The sequence below is a fragment of the Macaca thibetana genome, chromosome 1 (assembly GCF_024542745.1).
Source record: "Macaca thibetana thibetana isolate TM-01 chromosome 1, ASM2454274v1, whole genome shotgun sequence".
Taxonomy (NCBI): domain Eukaryota; kingdom Metazoa; phylum Chordata; class Mammalia; order Primates; family Cercopithecidae; genus Macaca; species Macaca thibetana.
In genome coordinates this window covers 204860305-204875108 of record NC_065578.1, presented here as the reverse complement: position 1 = coordinate 204875108, position 14804 = coordinate 204860305, and the positions used below count along the sequence as shown (strand labels likewise).

The 14804-nt window shown below is 40.0% G+C and overlaps 1 protein-coding gene across 2 annotated transcripts in view; it reads right to left on the bottom strand.

The window, feature by feature from the left end:
* Positions 1-8069: 8069 nt before the first annotated feature.
* The window catches only part of MAP3K21 (mitogen-activated protein kinase kinase kinase 21), a 54460-nt gene continuing 47725 nt past the window's right edge, over positions 8070-14804 (bottom strand). Inside the window, exons 9-10 of one of the 2 annotated variants that reach the window (XM_050769794.1) lie at positions 13121-13900; positions 8070-10906 (exon numbers count right to left, since the gene is read on the bottom strand). In XM_050769794.1, the coding sequence (XP_050625751.1) occupies positions 10500-10906; positions 13121-13900 (1187 nt within the window). In that variant the 3' untranslated portion in view covers positions 8070-10499. Of the gene's footprint in view, positions 10907-13102; positions 13901-14804 lie in introns of both variants that reach the window. The other variant, XM_050769783.1, reaches the window with a different exon arrangement.

The following is a 14804-nucleotide window of genomic DNA, read 5'->3' as shown; positions in this document are numbered from 1 at the left end:
TGGGTCTGCAGCCTACTGCCCTGCCCTGCACAATTCAGACTTGCCAGGCTCCACAAGCATGTGAGCTAATTTCTCTCCTTTGCTTTCTTTCTTTCTTTCTTCCTATCTTTCTTTCTGTCTTTCTTTCTCTCTGTCTTTCTTTCTTTCTTTCTTCCTTCCTTCTTTACTTCCCTCCCTCCCTCTCTTTCTTCCCTCCCTCCCTCCCTCCCTTCCTTCCTTCCTTTTTTCTTTCTTTCTTTCTTTCTTTCTTTCTTTCTTTCTTTCTTTCTTTCTTTCTTTCTTTTCTTTCTTTTCTTTCTTTCTTTCTTTCTCTCTCTCTCTTTCTTTCCCTCCTTCCTTCCTTCCCTCTTTTCTTCCTTCCTTCCTTTCTTCCATTATTTTTGTTCTTTTTTTTTGAGACGGTCTTGCTGCGTCACCCAGGCTGGAGTGCAGTGGCATGATCTTGGCTCACTGCAACTTCCACCTCCCAGGTTCAAGTAGTTCTTTGCCTCAGCCTTCTGAGTAGCTGGGATTACAGGTGCCCACCACCACACTGGCTAATTTTTTTTGTATATGTGTGTGTGTGTGTGTGTTTGTGTATGTGTGTGTGTGTGTGTATATATATTAGTAGAGACAGGGTTTCACCATGTTGGCCAGGGTGGTCTTGAACTCCTGAAGAAGAAGGAGAAGGAAAAGGGGAATGGGGAGGGGAAGGAGAAGGGGAAGGGGAGGAGGAGGAGAAGAAGAGGAAGATAAGAAGAAGTAGAAGAACAAGGAGGAAGAGGAGGAGAAAAACAAGAAGAAGAAGAGGAAGAAGGAGGAGGAGGAGGAGAAGAAAAATAAGAAGAAGAAGAAGAAGGAAGAGAAGAAAAATAATAATAATACAAATAATAATAATAATAATTGCTGTTCAGGCTGGATTCAAATCCAGCAATTTCTTTGATCTCCCTAAGCTTCCATTTCATCATCTATAAAATGGGAATAATTCATTCAATCATTCTACAAAAACTTACTGAAGAATTCTTAATGATACAAATACATTCATGATGTTGCAAATTCAGAGTGGCTTAGTAAAGGGAGACCTGTAATTTCTAGATGCTGTTGCTCTTTACTAAGAAGATTGAAGGAAGAGAAAATTCACTGGAGGGAGTGAATCCAGAACTTAATCTGGGCCGTGTCCAGGTTGAGATGTCCCTTAGATATTCAAGAAGAGGCAACAGCAAAGCAGCGGGATATACACAAGTGGAGTCCTAAGAATAGGATGGGTCTAGAGACAGAAATTTGGGGGAAAAATGTATTTATAGCCATGGGATTAAAAAAACGTGAATTTAGATGTGTGGTGTTAACACGGGCCAATCAGAAAAAAAACTTCAAAAAGAAATTTGTGATCAGCTTTGTGAAATATTACCAACTTACAAGATGGCAGTGTGAGGAACTCTGAACCCGCTCTCCTGGGAAACAAGCATAACTCGTTAAGGAAAAAAAAAAAAAACTATTTGGAAAAACGAACACATTTAAAGCCTATGGAAATTGTCTTAAGGACATACAGCAAAAGAAGACATTTTTATTTATTTATTTTTTAAACCTACTAAATCTTGGTAAAAACAGCAAGAATCCATGACATTTGAGCTATGTTCTACTCCCTGTGTCCCTGCATACAACCCCTAAACTCCTTGCAATCTTCCTCACTACATCCCCACCCCCAATCCCAACTCAGCTTGGCAGAAACTCCACTCCAGACAGGTTTGGACAAAAAGACAGGACTTTCTCTTCCCTCAGCTTGCAACCATGGGATATGGTATTTCACTGGGTGACACAGGACACCAGCCGTTCTTATCTCTTCCAACTCCACATTTAAGAGGCTAAATTTCTGGTGAGTGTGACCAAGAGGTCAAAGTCTCCTTTCCTCCACCCAGGTTCTACTCACAGTGTGGAGGCTCTATCCCAGGAGGAATCCTGGGTTCCCAACTGTCCTCACATGAGCTCAATTGGAGAGCAGAGATTGCACTCTGGGAGAGGCAAGCCAAGAAGATTAGAAGTTGCCATCCCACCCAACCCTCCATGTATGGCTCAAATATTTTGGCTAGAGAGAAAGATGTTTCACAGGAACAGAGAGTTCCAAAGATGTCACCAAAGCAACTGATTTTATGTGAAAGTGTGGTGAAGTTCAAGCCTCAGAACAGTCTCAAAAACCATGCTGTTCAGTAAGAGCAACAAGCTAAACCATAGGCCATGGAGTTTATCAGAGAGAATTATGAAAAGAGACAGCTAACAAGAGCCCTCCTGGGTCAGAACAAGCCTTAAAGACAGTCCCCAAACTACCCCTGCCTGAAATTAATGGGAGTAGACTGTGGAGCAAGGTATGCCCCAGGGCATAAGCAAAAATAATAGAGCAATCAGCCAGCAATTACTGGGTGTGATGTGAAATGAAGCAGACAGCTTATTAGAGAAATGAGGGAAAGAAGAGACAGTTAAAGAGAGCTGTGCTAAAACCATGTCATCCCAGGGGGTTGTGTGCAAGGCCAAGCCTGAACCTTCTAAGGTATGACACCAAAGGCTTCAATGGCTTCACTTGGTAAAGGAAATATATTTCATTAAAATAGTCTAGCAAATCACCATACAAATGAGCAAACAGCAACAAAAACAAGACCTGGAGAGAGGGTGAAGGGTATTAGTATCCACAGCTGCTACATTATACAGTTGGCCCTTGAATAACATGAAGGTTAGGAGCACCAATACCCAACACTGTTGAAAATCCACACAAGACTTTTGACTCCTCAAAAACTTAACTACTAATGGCCTACTGTTGACTGAAAGCCTTGTTGATAGCGTAAAAAGCTGATTAACACATATTGTGTGTGTTATATGTATCTTATACTATATTCTTACAGTAAAGTAAGCTAGAGGAAAATGTTAAGAAAATCATAAGGCAGAGAAAATGTCTTTACTGTTCATTAAGTGGAAGTAGACCATCATAAAGGTCTTCATCCTCATCGTCTTCGTACTGAATAGGCTGGAAAGGAGGAGGAAGAAGAGCAGTTGGTCTTGCTGTGTCAGAGGTGGCAGAGGCAGAACAGGTGGAGGAGGTGGAAGGGGAGGAAGGAGAGGCAGGTGCACTAGGTATTACCTTTATTGAAAACTATCTGAGCATAAGTGGACCTGTGCAGTTCAAACTTGTGTTGTTCAAGGGTCAACTGTGTTACTGAGTGGAAGAAACAAATTCAGTTTTTTCTACTGTGCACTCACAACATGTTTCTGACACCAGATGGACCTTGGGGGGCATTTCTCACACATCAAGCAAGTAATCATTTCTGCTGCAGACACCAGATGTGTGTCCTCTAATTCAGCCCAATTCTGCCACTATCTACCTGGAAATAGCGTCAGATCCCATAGGTCGAGGGCTCAGTCTCACAACACTGCTCCCTAATTTTGGTGCCAATAGCAAGCTCCAGGGTTTTTTCACCTGTGCTTCTGGCCTAGGAGCTGTAAATCAGGGTTCCCAGGACCTCCTCCTTGGGTTCAATTAATTTGCTAGAGCTGCTCACAGAGCTTAGAAAAACACTTTCTGTTTACTGTAAAGGATGTTACAAAAGAGAGATATGAAGACGTGTTTAAGGTGAGGTCAGGGGAGAGGCTTGTGGAGCTTCCATGCTCTCCCTGGGTGTGTCACCCTCCAGAAACCTTCACATGTTCAGCTTTCTGGAAGCTCCTAAACTCTGTTCTTTTGGGATTACATGGAGGTTTCATTACATAGACATAATTGATTCAATCATTGACCACCGGCAACCAACTTAACCTTCAGCACTAGTGATGGGTGGTGAGGCCTCAACCCTCAAATCATGCCTTGGTCTTTCCAGTGACCAGCCCCCATCTTGAAGCCATCTAGGAGCTGACAGCCACTAGCCAACTCATTAGCATACAAAAAAGCAGTTAACATTTTGGAGACTGCAAGGATTTTAAAAGTTGTATGCAGGGAGACGGGGATGCAGAACAAATATATATTTCACAATGTCACAATTACCTAAAGTGTTCAGTTTTCAGCATAAAATGTGAGGCATACAAAGAAACAGGAAAGCATAACCTGTACACCAGGAGAAAAAGCAAACAAATAGCCTGTGAGAGGGCCCAGATTTCAGATTTAATAGCAAAGACTTCCAAGCAGCCATTATCAATTTGTACAGTTTACTAGAGGAAAACATGTTTAAAGAAGTACAGGAAGGTCTGATGACAATGTCTCATCCAATAGAGAAATATCAATACAGAGATAAAAGAGAATCATATGGAAATCATGGAGGTGAAAATATAATAGCCCAAATGAAAAATTTAGTTTTGACACTAAATTTGAACTAAAGAATCAGAGTTTGAAGAGAGATCAATACAGATCATATGATCTGGAAAAAGAAAAAGAATGAATGAAAAGAAGCAGAGCCACAGACAAATGCTAGATTCACTAAGTACACCAGTATGTGTAGTGGGAGTAGCAGAAGAAGAGAGGAAAAAGAGATGAAAAAGTATTTGAAGATAAATGGCTGAAAACTTCTTAAATGTGCTGAAAACATGAATCTACACTTTCAAGAAATTCAACAAACTCCATGAAGTACATACGCAAAGAGATCCATAACCAGATGTGTCATGGCAAAGATGCTAAGAGCCAAAAAAAAAGAGAAAATATGGAATACAGCACAAGAAAAATGACCCAGGACTTTTGACAAGCTAGCAACTCTGTACAGAGCATCCCTCATCCAGTGGACATCCTGGCTTCCTCAGACACTTCCCTGACACCCACCACCTACCCAAGATTAGATGAACTCCTTTAATGCCATCAAAGCTCCACCTTTTATAACACTCCCTTCACTTGTTGTCAGGATTGGCTGCATAACTTATGGGGGCCCATGCAAAATAAAAATGAGGGCTCCCTCTTTAAAAATTATTAAAAATTTCAAGATGATGTTCTCAGAGCACTAAAGTCAGGCTCAGGGACTAGCTGAGTGAGAGGCTCTGTGTGACTGGACAAGTCACATGATGTCCATGAAGTTGCCCTGAGCACAGTTTCTCATTAAAACCATCCAGGCAGGGGACAAGCCTCATGTTCCTTGCTCTCTGCTAATCTGGTGTCTCTTTCATGGTGCCTAACGCAGTAGCCACTGAATGAGTTTGTCAGTGTATGGAAGCTCCTTAATCTAAACTACTTACAGTAAGTCCTCACTTAACATTGTATATAGGTATTTGGAAACTGTGACTTTAAGCAAAACAAGGTAACACAAAACCAATTTCACTGTAGGTAAATTAATAAAAACAGCAGTTAAGTTCCTAGGGTATATTTCTGGTCACGAAAACACCACTAAATCTCTAAAGACCGCAAACACTTCTAATACTAAACATTTCAATAAATGTGATCTATACATACATCTAAGATTAACAAAAACCATTTAAAGTAATTATATACCCAATGATTCTGGTTCAGGGTTGCAAGTGGCTGGAGCCCATGCCAGCAGCTCAGGGCACAAGGTGGAATCAACCCCATTCTATGGCAGGGCACACTCACACACACACACTCACACTCTCACACTCACACAATTGAGACACACCAGTTAACCTGGCATGAATGTCTTTGGGTTGTGGGAGGAAACCAGAGTCCCCTGAGAAAACCCACACAGACATGGGGAGAAAGTGCACACCCCACAGACAGCAGCCCCAGCTGGGAATCAATTTTTCTTCCTCATTAATATTATAACAAAATGACATTGAAGGAAACAATGTTATGTGTGGACCTGCTATATTTTGCTTGGTCGTAAAAACAATAGCTAGTTTTTGTTCCACTCTATGGTACCGATTGCATTGTTTCATTCACAAATACTTCATCTTTCACTATGTTTCAGCATGTTGATCTTTCCAGAAGTAAAAAATAGAGACAGCTTAAGCCCAATTAAATTATTTTATGTGTCTATTGCAGTTCTTACATAATTTCACCATATTTATTGTCTTAGTCCATCTGGGCTGTTATAACAAAATAACATAAAGTAGGTGGCTTCTAAACAACACACATTTATTGCTCACAGTTCTGGAGGCTGGGAAGTCCAAGATGAAGGTGCTGGCAGACTCTGTGTCTGCTGTGGGCCTGTTTCCTAGTGTATATATAGCAACTTCTCACTGTGTCCTCACATGGTGTAAGGGGAAAACAGGTTCTTTCAGGCCTCTTTTAAAACGGCATTAACCCCATTCATGAGAATTCATGGTCTAATCACCACCCACTTCTTAATTCCAAAACTTTGAGGGTTAGGATTTCAACATAGGAATTTTGAGGGACATATTCAGAACATGGCATTTATGAACCTATTGAACGGATTACCTCATTTCTCTGAGTTGATCTATCAGATATGCATATTTTACTCCTTTCTATTGCATTTTACACTTACTTAGTAAGTTTTCCATTGTATAAACTGTTGTTAGCTAATATAGTGTTTCATTTTTAAATAAGTACTGTGAAAGTTAATAATACAAATTGGGTAATTCTTGCCATACATACTCAATTAAATCAGAGTTGAGGGGCCAGGGAGGAAAACACACTTGGGGGACATAGCACCTACTCCACGAATTTATTTTCTACAAGCACAGTGGCTGAAATGGGCTGCTGTCACCCCAGGGCCAGTTTTACCCAGTAGCTGCTGAAGCAACCAGTTGTGACTCTAAGACTTGTTTTACTCCTGCCGTCACTCACCAACCAGAGCTTGCCAGAGTCCAAAAGCTTCTCTAGTGCCAATGAGCTTTGTTTCAAAACAGTATGTAACAATTCTCTAATAAAACTCCCAACTATCTCTTTGTTCTTTGGACATACTGAAGATTGCCTGGTCTCTGTGTATGCCCTGAATTGCAATTCTTGCTTCCTAAATAAAACATTTCAAATTTCAACATTCATCTCTATATCTTATTTGACTTCAACAGTACTCATACATTTTTAGATTTCTTAACTTTTTGATGAGAGAGAAACTACCTTAGCTTTAGATAACATTTACAAAGCTCATTCGCAAGTTGTCCTCATCTTCTACACCATGCTTACAACTATTAACCACAGGTATGAACAGGTAGATGGTGATCATTTGACTCAGACTGGGTCTTTAGAAATTTACCAAACCTTTCTGTGTCTGTTTCATATCTAATGAAATAGGAGTAGTATTACTTATCTCATTTTTGCTTGTTTGCTTGTTTGTTTGCGTTTTTGTTTTGAGGCAAAGTCTCGCTCTGTCACCAGGCTGGAGTGCAGTGGCGCGATCCCGGATCACTGCAACCGCCACTTCCCAGGTTCAAGCGATTCTTCTGCCTCAGACTCCTGAGTAACTGGGATTACAGGCACACGCCATCACGCCAGGCTAATTTTTTCCATTTTTAAGAGAGATGGGGTTTCACCATGTTGGCCAGGATGGACTCAATCTCTTGACTTCTCGATCCACCCGCCTCGGCCTCCCAAAGTGCTGGGATTACAGGCGTGAGCCAATGTGCCCGGCCTTATCTCACAATTTTTAATAAAGATAATTACAGGAGGTGTCTTCTATAGTCATCTAGGAGGGTTCCCCATACTTAGCAGATATTCAATGCATGTTACGTTTCGCTCCCTCCCATATGGTGGGGTAATGCTATGATCTGCACGAAGTCCTGTGATCTGCTTTCCTCATTCACTCAAGCTTTTATCACTTAGTAAGAATTTCTACATGTTAGGTGGTGTTCGAAATTCTTGATTTAAATATAAAATTAAACAATAAAATCAGCATGTCTCATTAATCACTGAGAATTTTTTCACATCCTAATTTCACTGTGCAAAAGTGTGTCTTCTGAAAAGCTGCACTTGCAAAAGGCTCACCGTGAAATACAACCTTTCAATGCATATGTAAACCAAAAAAATTTTAAATAAAACATTTCATTCTACCTTTTTTGATGTATTTAATTGAATGACTCATTTAGTGATTTTCAATCTAATAAATTTAGCAGGTTAATACCTGGCTTATTAAACAATAATCTTTATTAACATAATTTTTCTTATTGAATACAAAATAAACCATTGCAAACTATAGTCACAATAATCAGATGATCAAAGCTACTGAGCAAATAGACCAGCTATAAAAGTTTATTAAAAAAATAGACAACATATGTAAACATATTTTTCAGTCACAAGGCTTCATAATACAGCACATTAGGCCCAGGCCTTAAATCTCTGCAGTGGGAGCACCTTAATTTTTTACTAACAGTAATTGGCTTATCTTTCAGTGAACATTAAGCCTACGCAAAAATAAATAACCAGATTCTGCTAAGTTTACTAACACAGAAAATTGCAAATGTACAATAGATTGCAGCAAAAGTGAACTATCTGCAGTAACATGAGAGATTGAATTGTTATACTGCAATTATTTTAATACAGCTTCATTTTGAAATTCATCATAACGTAGAGTTGACTAAAATAAAGCTAAAGAGGAATGACAGAGATAAACACCCAGATCACATACACTCCCCAACACACACGTGCAAATACACATTTACTAATATGCACACACATCCAAACACACATGCACACACATACAGGAGATATTTTGGTAGAAGCGAAACTGAGGACATAGTTTCTATCCTTTTTCTTTCATGTATTGATCATTTTAGGTATATATTTCCTCTACCCTTGAGCTGGAAGCTACGTGCTCCAAAAGGACTGAATACAAAGCAATCATAGTTTCAAACATGATAACATGTTGGGAAAACCAAATCTCTGTTACATAATTCAATAACCACCCAAAGTGAAGCCGAATCATAGAATGGATGATAAAATAAGAAAATGTATTAAGTACCTGAAACTTTACTGCAAGAATCCAGAATGCTACGTAGTTTTGCTAGGGGCAAAACTCACCATGGTAATACAATCCTTTCATACTGTTTCTCGTCTGCTGGATATACCTGTTAGGCAACCACAATGCTTCAAAATTGCCAACTAATATGATTTTCCTTTTCTTCTATTATAGGTGATATTTTATTACATATGATTGAATTTATTTTAAATTGCTGACATATCAGTTATTCAGTAAACCTTTAGCAAGGTGTAAGTTTGAATGAAACATCAAGCGATGTTTTTAATTTAGTTTTTCATTGTTTGGAAAAACTTAAATATCGATTGTCCATCTTCTAAAGAGCCATATTCTAGAGGCAGAAGGGAAGCACAATACATTTAACGTAAGAAACCCAGGCAAATTTACCAAGCCCTCAGCTAGCCATTTCTGCACCAGTAACTCCAGGTTTGTGTCATATATGTATGACCATAAAAGTGATTCATAAATAATTTTATTATTTAAATCCTGATCTGCTATTCAAAGGTCCATTTCTGAAAATAATTCATAATATAGTTGCCATTTCCACCATATAAGCTTATTTCAACAGATGTCTAACATTCATCAACAATGAAATGAAATGTGAAATAACAACAACATATTTAACTTCTAACAGTACTGTACTGCTATTCCTTGAGTTGTCAGTGTCTTTGGGATTATTAGGATAATTATGCATTTAATAGAGAAAAATAAAATTAAAACACACGACTGTTTACAATACATGATATCTGTGAAGAGCTAGGTATCTGTAACAATTTTTAAAAGTCCTACTGGAGAATGAAAAAGCTTTCCACTTCTGAATGTCAAATAAATGGCTACGGATGAAGGAAAAATGTTTTCTATAGGAAAAATGGAAAGATTAGCCTCGCTCAGGGGCACACCATGTGGTCTCAGCCAAATGGCAAGGATTGAACTTTGAACATCTATTTTGGAGTTCTAATGAATAAAATATTTATAACTTAAATTCAGTAAAGCTTTTATAAGTTACATTCCATATCATTTCCTCAGGGAGAAATATCATTGCATAATGTAAGTTAGAACTGGACATATTTATGCATTGTCGGCCCACAGCCAAGGTTAGGTAGTTTAAACAGGACTCTATACCTATTCCAGTCATCAGACTCTTAAAAACCTTTACTTACTAATATCACATTATTCTTACCAAGAAACTAAAGCTCTTTCTTGGCTTTTTGTTGCACAAATGACAATTAAGAAAAGAAACTAAAAGAAAAGAAAAAAACAAGAAACAAGACACGAAAAAGGAAAGAAGGGAAAAAGAAAAAAAGGAAGGAAAGAAGCAACAATAGTGAAGCTCATTACAATTTCTGTTGTGTACAAATGGACAAAGACACAAATGAGAACAAAAACATTAACATTGTGCTGAAGGTAATTCCACCCAGCATAGTTTTCACTGGTGCACATCTCTTGTTTTACACTTTTGTATATTCCAAGTTATAAGAAAAGAATCCAGAGGAAAAACAATAGACATGGCTAACAGCAATCATATACATTTTTTGAGAAGTTGGATATACCTTACTAATTTAGTAACATGGCCACAGCTTTTGAAAACACAGCAGCATGAAACAGTTCAAAGGTAGATACATTGTGTTCATTTGATCACCTTAAAAAAAATGCTTAAACAACAGTAAGGCACTTAATTTAAGACAGGAATTCTTTCTCCAGTTCATATATAGATGGCCGGCTGGTTTTGCTCCTCATTCTGCACAGAGGCACGGTGTAGTCCCTGCTCTGACCTTCCACGTCAGCATCCAGTAATGAAGGCACATGGGATTTAGTCCTCTCCTGGGTAGCAAGGAACTGGGTGGGATGTGGTCCTGGGCGACCCACTACACAGGCAGCCTGTGCCAGCTGAGACACTGCTGCCTGTGGGTGAGCCTGAGGCGGATCTGAGCGGCTTCTCAGGGAGGCAGGGCGAGGCTGAGGCACGATATGGACAGTGCTGTGCTTCTTGGGTGAGACCTCCCTTGGCAGGTGACTGTGAGGAGCAGGTGAGGGGCACAGTGGCAGTGCAGAGGCTCCAGTGATTGAGATAATAGCTGCACCAGCTGGTTGAGAAAGCCAAGACAGTATGCAGTTAGAAAGAAACTTGATCGTCAACATGATTATAAACTTCACTGTAGATTATGATTTGACAAAACTGATGAAAATGGAAAAGTGGTTGGACTTTTACATGTTGCCTCTTTTCTTGTTTGTACTGAAGAACTGACTAATGTCATTACCACTTTAGCAAATAATTATTGGCTTATAAGTTAGAGAAAAATACGCTTTCATATGGGATTACTGTGCTAGAATTTTTCCTTGTGCAATTATAAATTACCAATACTTACCGACCTACAGAAAGATAATAAACCAATTTATCTAAAGGTGATGAACAATAATATGGCAAACATAATATCCAGATGTAATAATATTTAAAAAGAAGAGAACAATAAAAAGAATGGAAGCAGTTTGTCTTAATATAGCTTTATAACCAATGCTAGCATAGCATTTTAAAATTTAAAAAGCATTTTTTGTATATATTACCTCACTTAATATTCATGACAAGTATATAAGGTTATTGTAATTATGTTCACCTACAAAATAAATAATACTCAAGCTCTACAGAGCACTTAGTGTGCCATTTGACTTTTACCACAATCTCAATTGTAGAGATTAGGTAAGTATAGTATTAGATAGATACATTGTTGTTATTGTCCCCATTTTATAGATGAAGAAACTGAGGCACAAAATGTTTAAGTGATTTGCCCAAATTCACTCAGCATATAAGTGGCAGAGCAGAGATCTGAGCCCAGATAGCTTCCATACCATTAACCATGGCACTACAAAGTTTTTTAAGACATTCAAACAAGAAAGCAGCCTACATAACTTTCCCAGCATCACAAACTTACCAAATGGTACAACTAGAACTTGAACCTTTGTCCTATGACTCAAAATCCCACATTCTTCCAAAGTACCCATATTATCTCCTCAAATGTCGTATTTAAGTGCCACTTAACCCCAGAAATCTCAAAGCTGAATACGTTCTAGCACACGATGGCATGATCCAGTCACGTCAATACTCAATGAATTTTAGGAATGGAAAAAACAGTGCATTGAGGAGGAGTGAGACACTGTGATACAGCAGAAAGATCCCGGGTTTAAATTCTGACACCACTACTTCCTAATTGTGTGATCTTGAATAACATTAATTTTCCATAAGTTTGAATTCTCTTGCATATAATAGAGTTGCCATAAAAACTAAGAGACAATTTATGTCCAAGGGCTTTAACATCTATAAAGTGCTGTGGAAATACCACTGGTTGCCTTCTGCCCAAGCCCCTCTTGTTGAATAGACTAAAAAAACTATTTAAAAATTTGATTTTCTTTTCTTTCAGAGCTTCCATATCTGGACATACACCTCATGGAACTGTCTGTTGTAACATACATCAACAGGGTAATACTTGCTGTCATGGGGTGAACTGTGTCCCCACAAAATTCCTAAGCAGAAGCCCTAACCCTTAGTCCCTCAGATGTGACTGTATGTGGAATAGGGTCTGTACAGAGGTGATTAAGGTAAAATGAGGTCATTAGAGTGGACCTTAATCCAGTGTGACTGATGTCCTAAGAAGAGATTAGGACACAGATGCACTCAGAGTGAAGACTGTGTGAGAACACAGGGAGAAGATGGCTGTCTAGAAGTCAAGAAGCCAGGCTGAGCTCAGAAGGAACCAACCTTGCAGACACCTTGATATGACTTCCAGCCTGCAGAACTGTTGGACAATGAGTTTCTGCTGAACATCCCCCCAGGCTGTGGTACTCTGTTGTGGCAGCCCTAGCAAGCTGATACACCTGCTACGCGCAGTTCCAACAGAAACCGAGCGATGATGTGTGCAGCAGTGGAGCAGACAAGGCCTGTGGGAGGCGAGAGGCCAGTTTCATTTCCAGCCCTCCCACTCACCCGTGGTTCTAACGGGGGCAGCTGGCTTGTCTTTTTCGTAATGCAAGGGGGCTGGGTGCTTATTCTCCATGTGCTCTTTCTGCTTTGATATGCTATTATAGGTTTCAGTTACTGAACTTCAATTACACTTTTCCCAGAATCCAAATCACAGTTAAATTAAAATCAAATAAGAGACGGGTAAGATTCTAAGATCTACATGAACAGTAAAAACAAATTATTAAATGTCATCCCCAGGAAAAGATAAAAATCATAAATCCATGCTGTTTCACATACTCATCTCTACAGCAGTGTTTTATGCTTTTACCTAATTCATGCAACCTACTTGGGGTCGGATTCCCATCAGACATGGTCCGTCTGTGATGTGATGGTCTATCTTTTGAAGAAGCCCAGTAAGGTACATTCCCACATGTCTGCTCTAGGAAGGAAGTGGGCAAGTTTCCTGATACACTACGAGTAGTGTCAAGTCTTGGCATGAGGGCTGGCTCACGACTACTTCCTGGAGCAGTGGGAGAAAAATCCGGAGTGAGCATCTCAGAGTCACAAGTGACAGGTGTACCGCCCCCCAGTGGATCTTCACTGTCTATCTGCAGCAGGCACTTTGTGGAGAGAGACGGCGTGGAGAGGATGCCCAGGGCACTTGTCCGTGGCAGGGACAGTGGGCTGCTGGCTTCCCTACCAGTGGGCGGCAGCCTTGTGGGAGGACTGGCGCTTCTGCGGGACTTGGAAGCCCGCTGGAAGATTCCCTCTCGTTTCTTCTTCTCTTCCTTGGGCAATGGTTCTTCAGCAGCCTGTGCTTTATGAAGCTCTCTGAGGTCCAGTCCCAGAGCCACTGATGCCAGCAGGACGGTGCACCCGTACAGAGCCAACTCCGTTTTCTTTCTCTGGGGGGATCTACTCAGATTATTCATAGGAGTCACCTCAGTGGAGACTGTGGCAGCATTCGCAGAGGCTGCCTCCTCCCAGCTTTCAGCTTCTGAAGGATTCTCTCTCTGAGCATCTTTCCCAAGAGGTAGATCAATGTAGGCCTGACTGGGCAATTTTATTTGCTTCGGTTTTCTGTGTTCTAATCCATCAGGGGAAAGTTTTGGCTCTTCACAGGACCCTAAATTAAGGTATAAGTACACACACTGTAGTATCATTTTACTGTAAAAGTCATTTAAACAAGATTGTAAAGTAAAGCTAAAATATAATAAATACATATTTTAAATCAAAACACATGCAGCCCTTTTCATTTTTACAAATGATTTATCTAGGAGGGCTCCACGGAACAAGTCTCCAGGGCCCTACAACTTAAGGTTCCCTGCAGAGCAACCAGCAAGCTAGCCATCTCCTGTTTCCTGTGCTTCGAGAAGCTGTTCTTCATCATTATCAATATTAGACACTATCGTAGAAACAGTCATCAAAACACAAAAATGCACAACCATAGGCACGTAATCACTAAATATGTCACCAAATGTGCTCTTTTCCTCACTTCACCTAAATACATGTGTCAGGCTCCATTATCTACAGCTTTCCTGCGTGTAAACTAACGGTTCTGTAGCAGATCGGCGGTTCTCAAAGTGTGTGGCCTGGACTGGCAGCATCTGCATCCCCTGGGAATTTGTAGAAATGTAAATCATTGGCCCACCCTAGACTATGGAATCAGAAATTCTGGAGAGTGGAGTCCAGCGGTCTGTGTTTCAGCAAGACTTTACTGAAGTTTGGGGACCATTAAAATAGAAGATTCTCCCAAGAGGTCACACAATCCCAAAGGTTACAAATTATACCCGCTTAAGAGGAAGCCAACATTCTTATCACATATGTGCTTAACAGTGCATAATTAAACAACAAACTCATTAATCTGATTTCCAAATAACATCTGTAATTTTTTCCAACATTACATCCTAGTATATCTAAACGTGCCTGATGATCTAGACCAGGGGTCCCTGAACCCCAGGCCATGGACTGATACCATGGCCTGTTAGGAACCAGACTGCACAGCAGGAAGTGAGCAGCAGGTGAGCGAG